The sequence below is a fragment of the Saccostrea cucullata genome, unplaced genomic scaffold (genome assembly GCF_032062105.1).
Source record: "Saccostrea cucullata isolate Sc308-1 unplaced genomic scaffold, CSIRO_AGI_Scuc_v1 ctg12692, whole genome shotgun sequence".
Taxonomy (NCBI): domain Eukaryota; kingdom Metazoa; phylum Mollusca; class Bivalvia; order Ostreida; family Ostreidae; genus Saccostrea; species Saccostrea cuccullata.
In genome coordinates this window covers 1-23,131 of record NW_026923984.1, presented here as the reverse complement: position 1 = coordinate 23,131, position 23,131 = coordinate 1, and the positions used below count along the sequence as shown (strand labels likewise).

General features: G+C 32.8%; 1 protein-coding gene across 1 annotated transcript; it reads left to right on the top strand.

Moving 5' to 3' along the window:
- Window positions 1-15,638: 15,638 nt before the first annotated feature.
- Window positions 15,639-22,817, top strand: LOC134265408 (uncharacterized; the record flags this gene model as incomplete). The annotated part of the gene is made up of 8 exons (XM_062747618.1): window positions 15,639-15,677; window positions 15,867-16,062; window positions 16,159-16,266; window positions 16,359-16,437; window positions 18,320-18,459; window positions 20,397-20,444; window positions 21,129-21,281; window positions 22,275-22,817. Coding segments are annotated over exons 1-8 (1,306 nt in total), but the record flags the coding sequence as incomplete, so codon positions are not given.
- Between the last annotated feature and the right edge of the window lie 314 nt (window positions 22,818-23,131).

The following is a 23,131-nucleotide window of genomic DNA, read 5'->3' as shown; positions in this document are numbered from 1 at the left end:
TATTACTGAATAAGAAAGGGGAAAGCTGTGTGTTGAAAAGTTAAAAACATCACGTTCTTAACCAGATATATCTTTCAATAATAATGTTAAAACAAACGCATGTCAATTAATCATTTTCTTAGATTCGTACCGGAGAAAAGGTCAAACCCCTGTGTCCAGCGTCATGCTTGCTTTTATCACCAGAGCGCGAATCATGATATCTCTCTCAATCAAATACAGTGTATACAAAATATGTGTCAATCTTATTTCTATATACTATGAATATGTGTATGAGACCAACAGACAGACACACATTACAATACTATATGCACACACAAGCTGGAATACATAAAAAATGGAAAACTGCAGATAGAAGGAAGAATACTTTAAAGCTGTAATAGTCACTGCAATGCGCAAAGCAAATCGATTAAATCTGGAACCAGAATCAATACGTAATGAACAAATGTGCATCATAACCAGGAAGTGGGAAAAATCAATTATGTTAATTAAGGTAAGGAATAGAGACAAATTGTATAAATAAGCGAGTTAATCACAAAAATATTGTTTTCTAAAGGGAATTACTACTTTATCCGAGAGCCTCTATATATTTATTTATCTGCTCATTTTGTCACTCCAGTGCACTCAGTCTCACCGGTATAGACAGATGTATGTTACACAGAGCTCACTCAGTAGCTACAAAAATTAAATGTTAACTTCTTTTAATGCAGGAGACTGAGACACCGGAAAAAAAACTTACAACAGTTGCACAGGTCAGTGCAATATACGAACAACCACAAGAACATGTAAGTACAATAAGTATGAACAAAAGTAATGTAAGATAACCAGCATGAACACGTGTTGCTATTGCATGTCGAAACCCGTGAAAATAAAACAGTGAGGTGTACGGGCAGCGGAATAGGCAAACATTACCATTAAATGAGAAAACAAACAATTATTTCAATTTCTTTGACCAGAAAAAGAAATTAACAGAAAATATACAATGCATAATCAACTAGCTTTTTCGGAGAACAAATATACATTGGAGCAAAACCAACGACCACGTACGTTACAAACATTAACATTATACGAGTATTATCACATACAGTACATGCAATTCTACAACTGACAAATTCAATTCAACTTATACTCATAGTTTCCTTTTTATGGATGACATTCTTCAAAATCATGTGTCAGTTTTTGATATAATGTTCCTAAGAATCAAAATAAATTTGAATCACCTAAGGAGTAACTATATACATGTACTAGGATTTCGAAACTTCATAAAATCATATGATATAAGATATATAGCGGGCCCCTGTAATGTTCTTCCATCTGGCATTTGTGAGCATGCTCAGGTGATGGGCAGCTAATTAATTAGGTTATTTAAAAAATGATGCAGAGTTGCTGGACATTTTCGCAGTGGAATATTAATATTTTTATATACACATTTTTTATGTGCCCATGTTGATAGATTGGGGGTGCATATTGTTTTTGTCCTGTCTGTTTGTAAACTTTTACCTTCGCCATAAGTGATAACTTTTGAACCAATGAAAGATAGAGACTTCATATTTGGTATGCATACTACACTTATTAAGTCCTTTAGATTACACCAAGGTCAATGACCTTTTGACCTTGACTGTGACCTATATGCTAAAATAGTTATTTAATATATATTATTGAATATTCGCCATAATTTAAAAACCTTGAGAAATAGAGACTTTATGTTTAGTATGCATCCTCAACTAATTTAGGTCTTTTAAATGACACCAAGGTCTTTAACAAGAACCTTGACTGTATCCCATATGCTCAAAATAGATTTTTTGAACCTTCGACATATCTTTTGAACCATGAAAGATGGCAACCTTATATTTGGTATGCATTCTCCACTAATTCATAATGCACTTTTAAATGACACCAAGGTCAATGACCTTGTGAACTCTGCTGTGATCTACATGCTAAAAATAGCCTTTTTAAACCTCCATCATACATTTTAAACCATAAGAGATAGAGACTTCATATTTAGGATGCATATTCCACTAATTAAGTTCTTTCAAATGACACCAAAATCAATGACCTTGTGGCTTTGACGGGGACCTTTATGCTGATAATGGTTTTTCAAACTTTGTTGCAGTTTGTTTCAAAAACACATCATTTTTCAACAATTTTTTTCTATCTTTTCAAAGAATAGCATAAGCTTAAGTAGCTATTTCTTACTGACTCTGTAGCTTATTATGCTATTGATTTTTATGTTCCTCGGCACATTTGTTAATTGTTAGACTGATGAATAATTTTTTCTATTAAATACCGATTTATATAGGTAGTACTGCAGTGTTGCCCCAATATTGCTGCAGCAAAACCTGAAATAATACATGTATTGCAATTGCTTTGCAGCAACATTGCCGCAACACCTTTCTGGCAATATTGCCGCAAATCTAAGTTACATACGAAAAACGATATTACCGCAATATTGCTGCAATGTATTGCCATAATGTTGCTGCAATATTGCGTCAATAATGCCAGAAGATGTTGCCACAAGGTGAATATTTTGGTAAGGGTTAAATGTTGCTAAATATGCTATATTTGTATTACCTGTTTTGACATGTCTTTCGTCGCTTTTATTACTCGGGTGGTTGTACATGTATGGTTATCAAATGTATGCAAATTTGTCACGTCAGGGATACAATAACAATTTACAGTCTACTATAATTATACAGCCAGTTCATTTAATAACAAAGCAACTACAGGTTAAGAATAACAAAAAGCCCAAGGGCCTTTAATCGCTCTTCTGATAAATTGTACAATCTATCACTTCTATCAGAAACCTCCAACTCTATTAGTATCATAAGACCCAAAATGCATCAACTTAAAAAATTTGATAATATTTAGCCAGTTTTTAAAGACTGAAGATATTATAATATAATAATAAAATACCATAAGTAGGTCACAGTGACCTACCTTTTGATTGAAATTTTCTGAGGACTCAAGATACATTAATTGACAACGACTGATGATTCTAATGAAATAAGTACCTGAGATATTCAAAAGTAGGTCACCGTGACCTACTTTTTGGTCAACATTCTTCGAAAACCCAAGATGCCTCAACTGACAAAGTTTGACGATTCTAAGTCAGTTAGTACCAGTGATAATTAAATATAGCCATCAAATGTCAAAAGTAGGTCACAGTGACCTACTTTATGGTCGACGTTATCCAAAATCCTAAGATGCCTAAACTGACAAAATTTGATGATTCTAAGCCAATAAGTACCTGAGATATTCAAAAGTAGGTCACCGTGACCTACTTCTTGTTGGACATTCAATGAAACCTTAAGATGCCTCAACTGACAAAGTTTGATATTTCCGAGCCAGTAAGTACCAGATATAATTAAATATAGCCATAAAATGTCAAAAGTAGGTCACAGTGACCTATTTTTTGGTCGACGTTCTCCGAAAACTCAAGGTGCTTCAACTGACAAAGTTTGTTGATTCTAAGCTAATATGTACCTGAGATATTCAAAAGTAGGTCAACATGACTTACTTTTTGGTCGATAATATCTGAAAACCTAAGATGCATCAACTGACAAAGTTTGATGATTTTAGGTCAATAAGTACCAGAGATACTTAATTATAGCCACAAAAAGTCAAAAGTAGGTCATCATGACCTACTTTTTTATCGTCACTCTCTGAAAACTCAAGATGCATCAACTCACAAATTTTGATGATTCTAAGCCAATAAGTACCGGATATACTTAAATAAAGCCATAAAATGTCAAAGGTAGGTCACCGTGACCTTCTTTTTGGTCGTCACTCTCTGAAAACCCAAGATATGTATCAACTCACAAAGTTTGATGATTCTAACCCAATAAATATTTAAGATACTTAAATATAGCCATTAAATGTCAAAAGTAGGCCATCGTGACCTACATTTTGGTCGACATTTTTCAAAGACCCAAGATACATCTACTGACCAAGTTTGATGATCGTAGGTCTGAAGTTAATCAAAATATGCGTTTTAAACAATTTGAAAACAAATGTCGGCAAAATTTAAAAAGTAGATCACAGTGCCTCCTTTTTCATAAATATGTTTTAAGGTCCAAAGATGCATAAAAGTACAAGATGTTTTTAAAAGGATGAGTAATAAAGTTCAAAAAGTAGGTCACGATGAACTACTTTTAAGTTGAATTGTTTGAGGACCCAAGATGCATCAACTAACAAGGTTTGATGATCATAGGCCTTAAAGTGTTCAAAATATGCCTTCAAATCAATTTGAAAACAAATCCCTGCAAAAATTCAAAAAGTAGGTCACCATGACCTACTTTTGAGTTAACATGATGTGAAGTTGTAAGATGCATCAACTTACAAGATTTGATGATCCTAGTCCTTATAGTAAGGGGGTCAGACAAGACTATAATAAACTTTGAAAGAACACAAAAATCTTTGGTATCATATCATGCAATCTGACCCCCTAAAATTAAATAAAGCATAAAGCAGGAACTGATGTGCTTGCAATCAAAAAAAGGTGGGATAAAAGAAAATAAACGCCAAACAAACATTCAAGTATTAACACTAATACATGAACATTTATAACAAATATAATATAAGACGGCGGAAGAAAAGGGGTCAATGGAGAGTTTTTTTCGACAAAATGTTCCCTTGCAATTGAGCGTGGCTTTCTCCTTTGGTCAATAAAAACAATGATCACGTGATTGGGAGAGGCCACGCTGAATGGCTGTAGATTAAATCATAGATTTAAAATAGACAGTTGATCCAGGGGCCCGTTTCACTAAAAGGCGTACGCCCGGCGTAACCTTACGCCTGTCGTAAGTCCGGACTTAAGTCAAATATTTGGACTGAGGTCCGTTTCACTAAAAGGCGTAACTTTGCGCCCGCCTTAAGTTAAGACAAAAATCTAAGCCTAGCCAAGGGTAGTCGTAACTTATGGCGTTAACAGGAATGGACTGCTAATTCTGTTGCCGAGGGTATCGGGGCTGACCGTAATGTTAAATTGTACAATTTGTCATGTAAATTTTATTAATTTCATATTTATGAAATTAAGAAAACAGAGAGTTTTGATAGGTGGTACCAATTCTCGAATAGAAACTTTCTTACCATGCATATATGTTTAATGCACATTCTTTATATTTGTACTTGCCATTTACATGTTAAAATGCCATATTTAGATACTCGATATATAGTTTTCATTCGATTATTTTTATCCAATAATTTGATTTACGTTTCATATTTTAATAAATTGGGAAATGAACAATGCAGAATATATACAAACATGATGCACATGTAATACTAAGGTATATTTGCGTAAGAAACGTCTAGCATTTCAAGCATTTCATCCTCCCTCCCCAACTTCCGCGCAAAATATGTGTGAGCGGGATATTTTGAAATTTAAATATCACTTAGTGAATTATTGACTTTATATTTTCCTCTTTTTTTATTTCATTTTTTGGTGAGTTAAAGGTGTTAGCTTAGGTAGTTAAACTAAGGTTAATCACAAAAGTAATATCAGTATTGTTAAAATGTAAATACCAAAATATGATGAAAGCTCTGACTATGTTTAAGAGTCGTCAAAAGTCCTTAATTTTTTTTAAATATAAGATAATGTATTTATCATACAATCGATGCAAAACACTGACTCCAGATTAAATAGATTTTATTTCACCTATTCTTTATTAACTTCAAATTTATATGAAGCCTCGTTCAATATACTAAATACACATGTAAATGTACTTGGGTAGTTTATGTTGAGTTCACGATACGTCTGACACATCCATTTGTACCTTGGATCTGATATTTTTTTGTGAAACATTTACAAATAAACGTGCATGCACTTATGTACCCAGTCACTTAAATAATTTGAAAAAAAAACTTCGGAAACAAATTGTTTAAAAAAAAATTAGACTTGGAATTCATCAATTATTTCCTAGGTCATTTTTGCTCCACATTTTACATTGACACAAATCTTAATATGAAAGTAATAGATATATTTATCCGAGCCTCTTCGTTTTTTCGTTTTTTTTTTTTTTTTGTTTTTTTCCCATGAAATATTAAAATATCGTTATTTTAAGTATCTGGTTGTATGGTTGTTCGATGCTTGCTTAAAGGTACTTGGACACAGATTTGAAGCTAATTTTTTCTCATTTTTTCTGTATAATATCACGAATTATATATTTTAATAGCATTTCACACAAAAATTAGTTTAAAATCTTATTTCATTTAAAATTTATTAAAACTTTAATTTTTTTGGCGGGTTTGATTGACACATCCTTGAATTTTCACAAATTTTAACTTTATTCTTAATCCTTAGGAAAAGTGGCAATTTTGATGTGTTTTAATGAGAAATATTATAACTTTTATCAAGAAAAATAATTTTATTCAGAGTAGAAATGTTAGAAAGCAAAACACCTTCACAAGTATCGTCATTCCGAACTAAGAGATGCGTACAGAGTTTAGCAAATCGAGCACACTCGTCTTATGAACACAGTTTTTGTAAACAGGGCTCGAGTTCTGTTATTGTTTATATTTAGAATTCACCGGGTGCGTTTAATTGTCACAGTCTGCTTACCACAACTGCACTGATTGACAATATATTGTGTGTTTGTTTTGCTTTCGAACGTGTCTACTCTGAATTTTCTGGATTATAGTATTAATAATTTTCATTTATACAAAACGAGATTGCCAATTTTCCAAAAGGATTAAGAATAAAATTAAATTTGTGAGAGTGCAAGGATATGTCAATCAAACCCACCAAAAAATTTGCAATTTCAATATCTTTTAAACGAAATAAGATTTTTAATTAATTTTTGTTTGAAATGCTATTAAAATATATAAGTCGTAATATTATGGAGAAAATACTAACTTCAAATCTGTGTCCAAGTACCTTTAATATTGTCGAATCCATGGTAAAAAAAAAAGCTCATTACTGCATTAGTTCGCTATATTTTCTATTTTTAAACAAATTCACTTATTTTCTTTCAATGATTTAGCAATAGGAAACCAGAAAATTTAATATAAAAAATATTTATACTCGGACCATAAGTGACGCATGATCAAGAGAGAATATCCAAGGGTGTTCGAAGCATGGTGAAATCACAGTAGATATCCATAACAAAATAGTTCTCTTGAGTTAATAATTTTGAATGAACATATCCTATATGCTTCATCAAATATATCTTTCAAATAAAACATTTTAGCAAGTTTTGCTGTGTGATTTTGTAACTTAACAGGATAAATATGCCTGAATACTTTACGGCTCTCTCTCTCTCTCTCTCTCTCTCTCTCTCTCTCTCTCAAACACAATTGAAAAGTTTCTATATATTTTAACTATCTAAAGAAAATCTTTCTATCTATATATCTCTCTATCTTCTTTTCTACTGTTTATCATCTGTCTGGGCATATGCATAAGTTCGTTGTCAAGGACGTAAGTCTGGCCTTAACTTAGTCCGATACTAGTGTTTACGGCCAGGCATACGCCTCTTAGTTAAACGCAGTTTACGCCGGACTAAATTTTGGCGTATGCTCTAAGGCCTAACTTAAGTTTTGTCGTATCTTACGCCTTTGATTGAAACAGGCCTCAGATCTAAATAGTTTGTAAACACCAAACACCTTCACAACAATTACCAAATAAAAACAAGTCATATCAAAAATAAATTATAACAAATAAAACAATTACAGTTCCTTTAACTATGTCACATAAAGGATATTATTATTGTAAATAATAACTTATTTATTTCTCCATCAATGTACTGGTTCATCGATAGGAGCAGTTAAAAAAATCACGTGCAGGGCGGGACAAATAGGGACAGAAGCGAGGCTTGTAACACGTGGATTGGCGGAATCAAGAGCATGTAAACATAAGGAATAACTGTCAGATTTTTCGATTTTATGACGATGATCAATTAAATAGCTTGCGTGATAATTTTATGCAAATTATCGCAAGCCAATCGATTGATCACATTATGAAATCGAAAAACAAGACGGCTATTCCTTAAATATAACCAAGTGTTGATATTGGAGATAGGAAATTAATCTGGCATATGACATTTTAAGAGTCATGTTCAGATTAGTAGCTTAATCATCCTTTGGGTGATGGTTGGTGGTGTCATGTAGATGTGCAGTAAGGTTTCGGAATTTTGATTTTGCCCCGGGGGGTCAAATGGGGGTCGAGAAAATATGTTTTTATGCTATAAGCCCCGTCTTCCCTGAACTCCTTCTACATTTTACTCAACAGCCTAATCATCTTTTGGGAGATGGTTGGTGGTGTCATGTAGATGTATAGTAAGGTATCAGAATGTTGATTTTGCCCCGGGGGGTCAAATGGGGTCGAAAAATGATGTTTTTTATGCTAAAAGCCCCGTCTTCCCTGAACTCCTCTTACATTTTACTCAGCAGCCTAATTATCTTTTGGGAGATGTTTGGTGGTGTCATGTAGATGTGCAGTAAGGTTTTGGAATGTTGATTTTGCCCCGGGAGGTCAAATGGGGTCGAAAAATTATTTTTTTTATGCTAAAAGCCCCGTCTTTCCTAAATTCCTTCTTACTCAGCAGCCTAATCATCTTTTGGGAGGTTTCGGAATATTGATTTTGGCCCGGGGGGTCAAATGGGGGTCAAAAAATGATTTTTTTTATGCAAAAAGCCCAATCTTCCAGTGAACTCCTCTTACATTTGACTCAGTAGCCTAATCATCTTTTAAGAAATGATTAATGGTATCATGTAGATGTGCAGTAAGGTTTTGGAATGTTGATTTTGCCCCGGGGGGTCAAATGAAGGTCGAAAAATGATGCTTTTTTGCAAAAAGCCCCGTCTTCCCTGAACTCCTCTTACATTTTACTCAGCAGCCTAATCATCTTTTAAGAGATGTTTGGTGTCATGTAGATGTGCAGTAAGGTTTCGGAATTTTCATTTTGGGGGGTCAAATTTTTTTTTAAATATATATATTTGATATGTCTAATCACCCTGCTTTCAAGAAATTCCCTAATATTTTATGCAATAGCTTTAAACCATGATCATTTGGAAAATGATTGGTTTGTTTTGCGTACGTGTAAAATGGTTTCAAAATTTTAATTTTCATGTGGATTGCAAAAAGGGGCAGGAAAAAATAACCCCTCCCTAACCCAGAGGGTGATGATTTGTACAAACTTGAATCTACACCTCCTGAGAATGTTTCCATATTCCATGCTCTTGTTGTTCTTGAAAAGAAGAATTTTGAAGATGGTTTCCTTTTATTACCAAATAAAACTTTGATCCCTAATTGTGGCCTGACATTTGCATAAGTGTATAAAGTTTGATGAAAATACTTTGAACTGTTTCTTTAGAATTGAAACTAAAATCTAAATAATTTGGATAAAGATAATAAATTCTCACCAAATTATGTATAAGTGCATGCTAAACATAAAAATGTCTTAAATTATTTCTTTAAACCTAAGCAAAATACAAACTAGATGCTGTCATGAGACAGTAATACCCGCACTAAGGTGTTTGCCTCTAAATACACGCTCCTACATATTGGGCGGCTTTCCAAGGAAAAAGTCAAAATAATTCTATACTAGATGCTGTCACGAGACAGTAATACCCGCACTAAGGTGTTTGCCTCTAAATGCCCACTTCTTCATATTGGGCTTTACCAAGGAAAAAGTCAATTTAATTCAATAATTTACATATTACATGTTTTATCAAATTGAGCATAATATGCTCAGGTGACCATGTGACCCATGGGCCTCCATCTAATAGGTATTTCATATCCTTAATTCATTACTAGTCTGAATTAAACAACAGAATTAATTAATGATGTAAATAAGGTTTGATAAAGGGGGGGGGGGTTATAAATTTTTGGCACATAATTGGAACTTTTTAAATCTATTCTCTCATATCTATAAATCAACAAATAATATTATTCAAATTAATGTAAAGAGTTTTTGATGAATTTTTCAAAATGTGCAAAGTTTATTTATATTTAACAAGGCAGTTCTAAACTTCTTGAAAGCTGCCATATATACACAATCAATTTAGTCAACCCCCACCCCTCACCCATCAACACACACACCCAAACACACCTAATTTGCCTGTTTTTGGAAATAGGCCTAGATGGAAAGTTAAGATAAAATATCTTTCGTAAATTATAATTTTCAATTTGTTCTTGCACTATACATGTATTTGAACACCTGCATCACATTGGGCTTCCGTCACGTACCCAACTTAAGTACTAGTTTTACCATTGGCATTATCATTTTTAGATTTCACTGCACGTGAAGTAGGCTACTAGTGTGGTATACACATCATTGCATATAGGAATTATTTCATTTTGTTTTTTAATTGGATTATATTTCATGAAGATTACAGGACCTAAATAATGACAATCGGTAAGTACAAAGTTTTGGTATAGATTTGGGTAAAATAGTCTGAAATGCAAACAGTTAGGTTCAAGTTTAAAGGATCAAAGGTCATCCGATGCTTTGACATTCTGAAGAGTTATCCCCCGTTATCAACGTTACATTCAGTTACAATATCCAGAATTTTTTTGGGGGGACTGGGAGGGAGGGGGGTTTCCTGACCAGAATTTCCTGAGAAGCTAAAAAAAAAAAGAAGTTATGTTTGGGTCTGTTTTCTAAGGTGGAGGGACACTTAGGGCATACAAAGTCATCTTTATTTCCTCCAGTATATATTATAGTCCTGCAAATTCCAAGGGGGGGGGGGGGTTGAGAGGGCGATCAGCCAATCCACTCCCTGACCCTGTAATGACAAATGATCATGTGACTCCTAAATAGTTGGAAAGTTTTTCCATTTGACTCTCCATAACTTTGTTTCTTGTGTTATTATGTTATGTAAATTTAATGGTATAAAGGTTATGAACCCCTGGAGGTCATTCTCACTCCTAATGAGCTGGAAATGTTCACAATATGACTGCATTAAATTAAATAAAAGTGCATCAATGATAAGATTACTTGACATTTTTTTCATGAATTTGTGTCAACTTATCTTCTGGCGGCGGCCTAGAATAGGAATGAAAATCATTCAGAGATGTACCACATTAAACTATTTGTATAATTTTTTTTAATGTAATACAAGTAGTAGTTTGCATACATAAACAAACAGGGGTCTGGGAAGGGGTGAGGGGGAGGATCGAGTTAATATTTCTTTATGTCTTAATGGTTGAAAACTCCTAAAATGAATGTTGACCTCAAATCTAACTTGTCCTCATTATTTTTCAAGTGGTGGTGTCTCCATATGAGTGAAAAATTTTTGAGAGGGATGTTTAATAACAAACAAAATGACATAAAAACACAATATTGATTTGCGTTAAGAAATATGCAGGGGATATTTTCCATCATAAATCTTCTTCTCAAGAACAGCAAGGGCATTATTGTCCCCCGTTTTGGGGAAAGGGAGGGGACGTTAAATCTCATTTGTCTGTCAGTTTGTCCATTTTATTGACAGCTAGTATGTGCATCTGTCACAATAAATTTAACCTTGGTCATAACTTTTGAATGATAAGAGATACTGCTTTCCTATTTCACATGTACAATACCACAAAACTTTCTAAATATACTATGATTTTTTAACCCAAGTGAGACCTTGACCTTAAAGTTTTACCTACTTTCCAAAAAATAACATTTTAAATTGATCAATTTGAAAGAGAAAAGAAAGGGCATTCAAATTATACATGTTTATTACATGTGAAAAAACTTTTCTAAATATATCATTACTTTTGACTCTGTGACCTTGACCAAGAAGTTTAACCTACTTTTCAAAAATATTATATTGTATATATAAATTTTGATTCAAAAGAGATACATGTATGACTTTTATATTTGACATGTACATTACCTGCAACAAAATGTTTCAGAACATGCTATGATTTTACCCCTTTGACCTAATTTTCAAAAATTGATATATGATATGGGTGCATATTCAATGACATAATATGCCATAAATTATGGCATCCCATTCACTAAATCACAGAAAGCAGAGGACCACAATTCTTTGAATTTGCATAATCTTGATAGATGGAAACATCGTCATATAATGTAGATTCAAGTTTTTTATGCCACACCATGATTAGGAATACATGTTTAGTTTTTGTCATGTCCGTCCTCCACCCTTCCATCTGTCTTTCCATTGGGCTCAAAGAAACTTTCTAGATATTTTTATCAAAGTTCATATGTTGATGCATACTGATGTAAATATCCAACTGCAGCAATATTTTTGCCTCTGACTTTTCCTTTGACCTTCACGTAACTTTTCTTTAAAGAGGTTGGGTGGTTGCGGCCATTTTTAGACTATTTTGGGCTCCTTTAGAAGAAGAGCTCCATATAGATATAATAAGATATAATAAAAATGATAAAATGATCAAATTTTAAAACTAAAATTTATGAAATTTTTTTTTGCCAAATGATAGTTGACGGCTTAAGATATCATATCCCCAAATTTAAGTCATAACCGGTGGTTAATAAAAAAATAATTTGTTGACCCCCTAGTCTCCTTAAATTACTGTTTAGCTTTACTTTAAAGAAACCATTCAAGTTGTGTAATGAAACTTTACATGATGATACATACTTATGTATTAAGCTTTACAATACTTCACTCTTTTTTACCTTGACCTTTCCTTTGACCTTGACCTCACTTTTCTAAACTTAATGTCTAAATCAGTTTTGAGTAAACAATTCAAAATATATTTATCAAACTTCATATGCTAATACATACTGCTGAGAGCTATTAATACATCAACTTATTTTGACCTTGAATTTTCCTTTGACCTTGACCTCACTTTTTAAAATATGTGTTTATCTAAGTTTTAAATAAACAATTAATTATAGTTTAATCAAACTTCATATGCTAAAAGTAAATTCACACTGATGTAAGCTTTTCAACAGCAACAACATTTTGAACCCAACTTTACCTTTGACCTTTTTTTTCTTAAAAAAGTTTTAAGCTCAGTTTCATTAAATCATTCAAGATATTTTTATCAAAACATAATAAGCTGATATGTATTAGTGCTAGCTATTCAACTGCATCAAAAACTTCACCTTGCACATTCCTGTGACCTTGACTCCCTCCTCTTTAATTATACCCGCACTTTCTAAAGAAAGTGTATTGTTGTTACTCATGTCCGTCCGTCAAAGGTCAAAGGTAAAGTTGGGTTCAAAATGTTGTTGCTGTTGAAAAGCTTACATCAGTGTGAATTTACTTTTAGCATATGAAGTTTGATAAAAATATAATTAATGGATTATCTAAAACTTAGATAAACACATATTTTAAAAAGTGAGGTCAAGGCCAAAAGAAAATTCAAGGTCAAAATAAGTTGATGCATTAATAGCTCTCAGCAGTATGTATTAGCATATGAAGTTTCATAAATATATCTTGAATTGTTTATTCAAAACTGATCTAGACATTAATTTTAGAAAAGTGAGGTCAAGGTCACAGGAAATGTCAAGGTAAAAAAAGAGTGAAGCATTGTATAGCTTACATCAGTATGCATCATCATGTGACGATTCATTACACAACTTGAATGGTATCTTTAAAAGAAAGCTAAAAATAATTTCAAGAAAAGTTAAGTGAAGGTCAAAGAAAAGTCAAGGTAAAAAAATATTGCTGCAGTTGGATAGTTTAAATAAGACCACTCGAAATTTATTATTTAGAAATACAGGATTTTATAGACAATACTTTTTATGATATCCCTAAACACCACAAAATAAGCCGATTCAGACTTTGCACAAGAACAATAAGTTCTCTGATCTTTTTACATTTTTTTTTTTAAATTCTTGTTGCATGGAACAACAATAATCATTTGCAGAAAATCAATACGGCTAAAACTGCACAAAAAATTCAACTTCCCCCGTCTTTGTGGTTTTATAAAATATACCCTGACTTCTTTGTCAATTGTTTGTCAATCATCCGTGTTAAATTCTTCAGGTTAAACTATGCGTTTTACAATACGTAGATAAGTATGGACATGATACATAGGTAAATTACGTAATAGCTTGGTATTATCTTTACAAGAACAACAAATTGGTAAGTTTTTAATTTAACATTTGATTACTTTTTTGTGAGGATATGTACAAAAAATATATTTTTCTCATAGTTCACCAATTTCAAATCAGTCATATTATAACGATTGTGAATTGGTTATTAATATTACGGTATATACCCAGTGTGCTCAAAACGAAAGTACGTATATTAATAAAAATATTGAAAGATATCTGTTTATAAAAGAAAGCACGAGACGCCAATTCATTGTGATGTCACAGAGTCAAAGGTCAAGGGCCAAAGTACTCAAATCATAATAGGATTTAGCCCAATCAGTATATATTATCTTTATTAAAGTTTTTTTATTGACTGACTCCAATATTGATACATTGGTTTTTTCCCTATATTTAACGTCCGTGTACGATTTGCAATTGGTTTTTAACACTTAATTTCAGGGGAAAAAAATCAAGAGATTTCTAATGAAATACATAAATCAAAACAGCTAGGAAAGAGAACTACAAGAAAATTTTGTATCGTTATTTCGATTTATTTATCTTTTGAACTTGAGATACAGTGAGCACAGAGCTAGCTTAATAATATTCCCTGCCTATCATATGTTGTATTTGTAAATTACAGTTTATGTTTTGCTGTGGGAGACCTGCAATAAGTGTCATGTCAAAAAGTGAAATATTAGGTGCAAAATGACATTATATGATAAGGAATCTGTGAAAGTCTGCTTTAATTTCAGTCATGGTATACAGGAACTGTGGATAAGAGATAGGTACCCTTCCAAAGGTACCCTCCTTCGATATTATAAAGAAAATATCAGTGTCCATGTTTTTTTCTATGGGAACCCCCAAAAATGTGTCGGATCCAAAACTAAAATAGGAGGTTTCAGTGTGACCGTGTAACAAAGATTCAGTGAAAGTCTCATTAAGTTTCAATAAGTGTTGATAAGAAATGGGTAGCCCAATGCGCAACAGTCGGACGGACGGGCAAACGAACGAACAGACGGCCGGACAGACGGACTGACATCCCGATCACTACATACATGTACCCTACAGCCTTTTAAGCTGAGGTATAAAGACACTGAATATTGTTAATTGATAAAACGACGTAGATATCTGAATGTCTAATTAAAGACAGCTGCAAGAGACGTCTGTATTTTCGAAAATTTACACCCGGTATACCTGGTATTATGCTTCATAAATAGACAAAACAGTTGTGTATGACATCAAAAACTTAGTCTTTAAGGTTTATAAACCCTCTGCTCACTCATATAAAATTTTTCTTTAACTTTTATGATTTTCCAAAGGAAATTTATATGTTGCATAAAATACAAATATTTATAGCATGGCTGGCGGGTCAAAATTTGACAAAAAGGGCACTTCAACTTGACAAATTTATAAGGGAATAATAGACATTTGTGTCATTAAGAGTTATCTCTCTTATGAGAGTATCAATGTGCCTTAATTGATTACAGGTAGTGCTTTTAAGTGAACATAACTCACAGTTGTGAATTTCATACATCACATAAATTATTCATATCGAGAACAAAACAAGCACTCCGGAAAACACAAGGCTGGATTATGTACAAGAGCTACTATCTAGCTAAAATTGATTTTTCCCCCACGTTGAATCATTTCTAATAAGGCATTAATTTCAGGAATTCTCAGGAAAACTTTAAGATGTTGCTACTGACTATTTTGATAGTTTTAACAGCAAAGGTAAATTAATTAATATTGTTGCACTAAAATTTTATTTATTAAATGTTTGATGTTTGACCTTATGTAGTCTGTAAAATGCTTTGTTTTAAAACAAATTTAAAATATTATTCTTTGGATCAATATACTTTTTATAGTAAAATAATTCTAAAAGAAACTAAAATTGATCTGAAAAACATAAATATCGTTTAGGAAGACGTCTTATCAGATTATTCTTTTCCTGTTTATACGACTGAGAGATGTCCAAGAGACAAAAGTGAATGGGATGCTGCCTCTACCAGACTACATTGCAATGATTCACATGGATACCACTGCGTCCCTGATAAGACATTCACATCTCTTATAGAGTTTTGTTACCCCGACGGAAAATTTAAACGTTTCCAGAAAGGTAAAAGGGTGAGTCTAAATACTATTAGAAGTATATGATTTTTATACCTGTGTGTTGCAATACCAATGTGAAAATAAACCAAGCACGTATTTTCAGGTAATTGTCTTGAGCTTGCTTACACTGGTATTTTGAACCATGTCAAGTGCAAAAATTTCTCTTTTGGTTGTCCTGATCAAGACTACAACAGCAACGAGCTCTATAACTGTAAGTTATATATATCAGTAAAAATTTTTTCAAAGCTTTTTAAAAATAATTTTGCATCTGGAATTACTTTTTGAATTGTCATTTAATTACAGATCCAGCTTGTTTGAATATACTTGAGAACTGTTTCATAGCGGATATCAGTTGTCTTAAGCTACGAACTGATAGAAAAAAGTAAGTATAACAATTGTTTTACTAAATGTTTCATCTAATAAAATTGTAGCATAAGGACTTGTCGAAAGTAACTTTATTTCAGTACTTTCTCAATATTTTTTATGAAATAGTTACTGTATTTTGCACTTAATTTCCTTCACCTGATGGTGGGCCGATCAACGTAAGCATGTTGGAGATATGCTACCATACTTAAGATCAGACGTAGCAGAAGACCATAAACCCACCCTTGAATTCAAAGACATAGAGTCAGTGGGCATAGAGGTAACATTAAATGGTCATAAATGGTTCTTTGTTGGTGCTTACAAACCACCTCAGATGAAAGAAAACGTCTGATGTAGCAGTAAGTTTAACTTTTAGCGTGCTTGACAAAAATAAAAGCTCTGTAATATGTGGCAAATTTGATACACATGATGTCAAATATATGGTTTAAAAAGCAACATGTTTCACTAAGATTGGGAAACCATATCTTTTAGATGTTATTATAACCAACGAAAATAATAAACGTGGTAAAGTATGTAATTTTGGAAGTGGTAATAGTGACTGTCATACTTTTATTTCTGTTCGGGTAAATATTAAAATTAGAGAAAGTGAAACAAAGAAAAAATGTTTAGAAGTTTTAAAAATTTTAATGATGAACATTTCACTTTGGAACTAGAAGATAAATTAACTGCACTACAGTGTATCTATTTATATAATAGTGTTGCATTGTGCATGTACTATGCCTAAATAGTAGGCAAGGTTTGACACATGGTGCACGAGCCGGAGGCGAGTGCACTATGTGTCAAACCCTGCCTACTATTTAGGCATAGTACATGCATATCCAGCTCGTGCACCATGTGTCAAACCTTGCCTACTATTTAGGCATAGTACATGCATAATGCAACACTATTATATAATTATTATGCTTCCTGTCAGATTGTCTCTATATAACCCATACCCTACTATTCTCGCATAGTGGTCTAAGGATTTATATAGCGTAAGCATACTATGCCGAAATAGTGCACGGCCTTATTTTCTGAATAAAATTCATCAATGCACACACCGGGAATCGAACTCACGACCATGAGGTTGCCAGTCCGATGCCTTATCGATTACGCCACAGAGACGATCACTGATTGGCAGAATTTTATTAAATATATAAACTTAATTTATACAATTGACACAAGAAGGAGAAAATAGACAAATATTATTTGAAAACAGTTATATTTATTCTAAGGAATCTTAGATAAATGTGTACAACAAAGTTTCAAACTAATTAGCCTACATACAGATCGTTAGATGAATTGATATCAGGGGGTCATTAAGACGCTTTTTTATATAGCGCTTGATTGAAGGATGTAAAAGAAAATTATCAATGAGAATCCACGTCTGTAAACAAATCAGTCTTACTAACAAAACAGAAAATAAATATGAGTATCTTTGGGACAGAAAATTTTGACTTATTTAGAGAAAATACTAGTAACCAAAATAACTAAGCATGCAACTAATTTTAACATGAAGATTTTCAATGAGTTTTTGCAAGTGCGCTGTGTTACCACCATTATTTTCAGGAAAAAATCAAATGGGTTGCCGCATAAACAATAACAACAGTCAGCATAATAATATGATGTGTTATATCCGAGTTTTATTTGTGCTAATTTTTTTTCTATGTCTCTAGTCGGTAAAAGAGCTTTAAAGCTCATGTCCTATGTTATGTGTATAAATAGTCCGACTTTAAATAAAATTTAATCAATTACTTACACGACACACTTTTTACGCTTTACGAAGCACACTAGTTAAATCAACTAGGTATTTCTTTCAGTTTTCAATATTCCTGCATGTATATCTCTTTAAAATGGTTTTCCTATATTGTTTTTTAAAAATGTTTTTGTAATATTTACAGACAAAGAGCAATGAAACAGGGTAGACAAGATGAATGCCTTTGCACTGGCTATATTGCGGCATTTTCCGTTTTATCAATATTGACCATTATGTGCGTTCTTGTCAAAATAATTCATTTCTGCTACAACAAACAACAAAAACGTGAGTATATTTTTAAGTCACCCGAGTCACTCAGGTGACATGTGACCTATTCCTATCCGTTACGTTCTCGTCCTACGTTGTGTTTTGCCTATCGTCCGTCGTGCCTTAAACATTTTCAGCTAAACAAAGAGCATGAACCACTTTGGACCTAATTTGGCCCTGAGAATTTCTGAAAAATCGAAACCGTTCAGTTTAGGTTGAAAATACAGTATTTATCCCTTGGAGTGTTGGTGACCACGTATTAATTAATCGTGACGTAATTTCCCATCTATTCGATGCATCATGACGTCATTAAATGCGTCGTATATCTCATATTCTGTAAATTCCTTTGAAAATGACCGGTTGAAGCATTTTTTCAATATTTCTTATAGAGCACAACCTCTGATTCAAAATATGCAGATACATGATGAAAGCTTTGTTTCTGAAGATCAAAAAACATGTTTAATTTATTTTTTCGACTGTGGACTGTGCTCATATTTTAATTCTCTGCTGAAGGTAGTCAAATACGCATGTTTTCTGCAAATTTCAAAAACATTGCAATTTCTCAGATCTGTTTTTGGATTCTCATAACGAAATTTATTATAGAAAATGAAAGCACCAAATGTCTACTTCATTTTGATATATGAAATGGGAAAGAGGGTGATAGTTAATAAATTGATATAAGTACAGGGCTATTTTATGCATAAGATGGCTCTTGCTCTTTAAACCAATTTTGGCATATAGTATCTATGATTAAAGGGGAAAAACAATATTGAATGTCATGGTCCCTATCACCCTGGTTAATGCAATCTTTAAAAATCTTCTACATTTGACATTATTGTAATAAGCATCCGGCACATACTTACCGATTATACAGTGAAAATGCCTTAATTCTTTGACAAGTCCTCCTCTGCTCCTGGGTATTGAACAAGCTAACTTAGTACATAGTGATGATGAGCAAAAATGCCTCATCATGGCCTCAGGGTCAGGAGTTCTGGTGTAAAGGTGGGGCTCTGATAGTACATTAAATCTTCTTTGCTCATGGGTATTGAATAAATTAACTGAAGTAAATAGTTATGCTGACCATGTCTGCCTCTTCCACCATTGTGAATTTTAAGGCCGCTGGGTCAGGCGTTCTCATGTAAGGGTGGGGCTCTATTGATTTAATCAATATATATCAGATTATATAGTGAAAACGCATTATTTGTTTGAAATTATTTTCCCCTGCCCTTGGTTATTACTAGTATTTAATCAAAGGGAACATGGTGGATAAGCAGAAATGCGATATTCAAAATTTTGATATTCATGGCCCAAGGGTAAGGGGTTCTGATCATGATGGGGGTTCAATTGATTATATTGTGAAAATGCATAATTTATTTCAAAATAATTTTACTACTCCTGGTTGTAAAGTAAAGAAACAAAATCAGTGTTTATTTTGATGAGCAAGGGCGCTTTTATATATATTTTTTAAACTTGTTGTTTCAGGGGTTCTAATGTTTCTCCGAGGGGTGTGTGCTCTATGATAGTGTAGTAAAAAAAATGTGGGAATTATTTGAAAATCTTCAACTTATTGCATAGTAGACATGATGAGGGTACCTCTTTCAAATTTATAAATTTCATGACATTGGGCCATGGATTCTGGTATTAGGACAGACATATAAGTCCTTTGATTTTATGCTGAATTTTACTACGGGTTGTTTTGTTTATCTGATCAATATAGAAGCCTCACGGTGGCATGATCGGTCTACGGGGGATACTAACTCCTCCTAGGCATCTGATCTAATCTCTTGAGCTTTCAAGGGTGCCCTTTTCACACTTTTGTATTGTTAATATTTTTATTTAAGATCGATTATTGTTGGTTTTCTTTACCCTTTTCATGACATTTTTTAAATCTATCAGCGAAGTCATTGTACATGTAAACATGTGTATATGTACTAATTCCTGGGATTTTTTTTCAGAGAAAAAAAAGCAAAACTTGACTTATGAAGAAAATCCACTTCTTAAGAGTAAGATTTTAATTTTGTTCACAATTTTAGCAAAGGACAGGATACACTAAGACCCCTTTTTGTCCCGAGCTTTGGGTGTCTTTTATAATTACGCAACAGTTTCTCAATAAAATTCTCTTATCTCCTTTGCCACAAATTGAGTACTTGTTCGATCTAAGCTACATGATATACAAAATTCAGAGGAAGATCGGGAATACGTCATTTCTATGCAAATCTTCATCGATTTTGCATCATATTTTTGCTTTAGAAAACATAGAGCACAAATTTCCCTATCTACAAAATTTATATATTTCATACTCTAGTATCAGATACATCTTGTGTATTAAAATCTCAGATAGGCAAGCTTGTGCTCTTTTTTCCGAATTTAAAAGTTTCTTAAATTTGACAAAATTTCAGCAGAACTGAAAAAATTCTGAAAAAATGAACTAATATCTGCACCCATTTTGCCCTCTGTCTTAGTTCTAATTCAAAATTTGTGCTGGTTTAAAACAAGTTACACTTTTAGTTACAGTTTTATAATGACTATAATGATTTTAACTGTGTTTTTGATTTTTACTACATGTACATACATGTTTAAGGGGTCAGATTCAGTCGAAACCATACCTTGTCCTTTGATTTCTGAATAAAATGCGATTATTCCACTGTTTCTATATATTGCTTTTCTTATGAATATTCATTTTGCAGGGAGAATAAACTCAGAAAGTGAAAACATGAGATCGGATCATTTAAACATGGAAGGTATCTATATGTACATCGTTTATTTTTGCTTGATAAAACTGAACAAAGGAGAAAAATATATGGACAAACTCTCATTGAAGAGAGATCATGGCATTGCAAGTAACTGTCGTTTAATAATGAACAAATTCAAAAGTTTTATAATGTACAATCATAAATTTAGATTTACTGAGTTCAAGATAGTTATAAAACCTTTTTGATAAGTAACTAATACCTATGCTATTTATGCCTTTTATCAGAAAATTTAAATATAACCGTTGTGTGACTACGTGTATGTATATATTTTTAAAAAGATGCATTTATTACCTCTTACTTAAACATTCAGGATTTATTAAATGTAATACAGTGTGGATTTCTCAATACGTTTCAATCGTAAACAGATGTATTTAATGAAACTTCCTAAAGTAACAATTTCTTTTTGAAATGTGTTAAATATTTAAGATAAAATTAGGCAGCTTTGTCATGCTACATGTATCTCTCCCTTGCCTAATCATAGCTGCATGTCCTTGTATTTTCTTATATGTACATATGTAAATCTTAGTTTGACATTTCATCACTCTTTATCGTGCACCCGGATAGATCCGGAGCGTACATGTATATTGTTTTTGCCCTATCTTTCTGTTTGTCTGTTGTCAACTTTAACCTTCACCATAAATTTGGAACCTAAAGAAAAGAGATTTCATATTTTGAATGCATACTCCACTAATTAAGCTCTTTCATGTGACACCAAAGGTCAATGACCTTGTGACCTCGACTGTGACCTTATGCTAAAATGTCTATTTTGAACTTTTGCCATAACCATGATAACGTTTGAACCAAAGAAGATTGTGACTTCATATTCTATATGCCTACTCCACCAATTAATTTTCTACATATGATTTTGATTTATATTTTTACAGATGACAAAGGCAGATACATTTTGTGTCGATTTCACAGTAGAAGATGCACAGCTTTTTGATCTCTTAAAAAGACAATGTCTCAATGGCGTATATGTTGGTTTTAATTATCTCGTTGAATCTAAGGTAATACCAAAAAAGAAAAATGAAATATTTCATCAATATGATGTACATGGATGTACGTTATTGCATTATGCAGCTCAAGGGGGATCAATCACCATACTTAAAACAATTTTAAAAACTGATCCAGAAGCAAGACTTCAAAACGAAAGTCACCAGGGTCAAAATGCACTGCATTTTGCTATAAGATATAAGCGAAAAGATATGAGCGAATATCTTATTACACAACACGGGAAAACATTTATAAAAAGCACGGATGGAGTAGATCAATCAAGTTCAATGGAAGAAAACAAAAATGCGTCTATTAGGACGGGTAAATTTGAGCCATTTCACTGGATTGCATGGAATGGAGATTTAAGGATCCTTGAAGTTTTGAAGGAAGCTTATGTTGATTTGACGAAGTTAACAAAGAATGGTCTAGGCATTTTAGACATTGCATGCATGAAAAAGGAAAATGATTTCTGTAGACATGTTATAGAAAATGAAAAAGAAATTGATATAGAAAAGGTGGATGCAAGTGGTTGGAACATTGCTCATTATGCTGCAATGTCTAATAATGTGGAGGTTATGCAACTTCTGAAAAACAAACACGAACAACTGCTCAAATCCAAAACTAACGGGAGTAAAACTTCTCTGCATATTGCATGTGAATATGGCAGTAAAGATGTTGTTTCTTACTGTAATCGAATATTTCATATCACTCTTGAACTGCAAAGATGACAAAGGATGGAATGCTATACACTTTGCCGCAAAAGGAGGCGATTTAGATATTCTCGAAGAATTGCTAAAAACTAATAGAATTGACTTCGAGTCTCTGACAGATGAAGGAAAACACTACTTCACCTTGCATGCATCCATAAACGCGTGGAAATCTGCAAGTTTGTAACCGAAAGGTTTACGAATGCAACAGGAAACTTTTAGATCAGGAGACAAAAA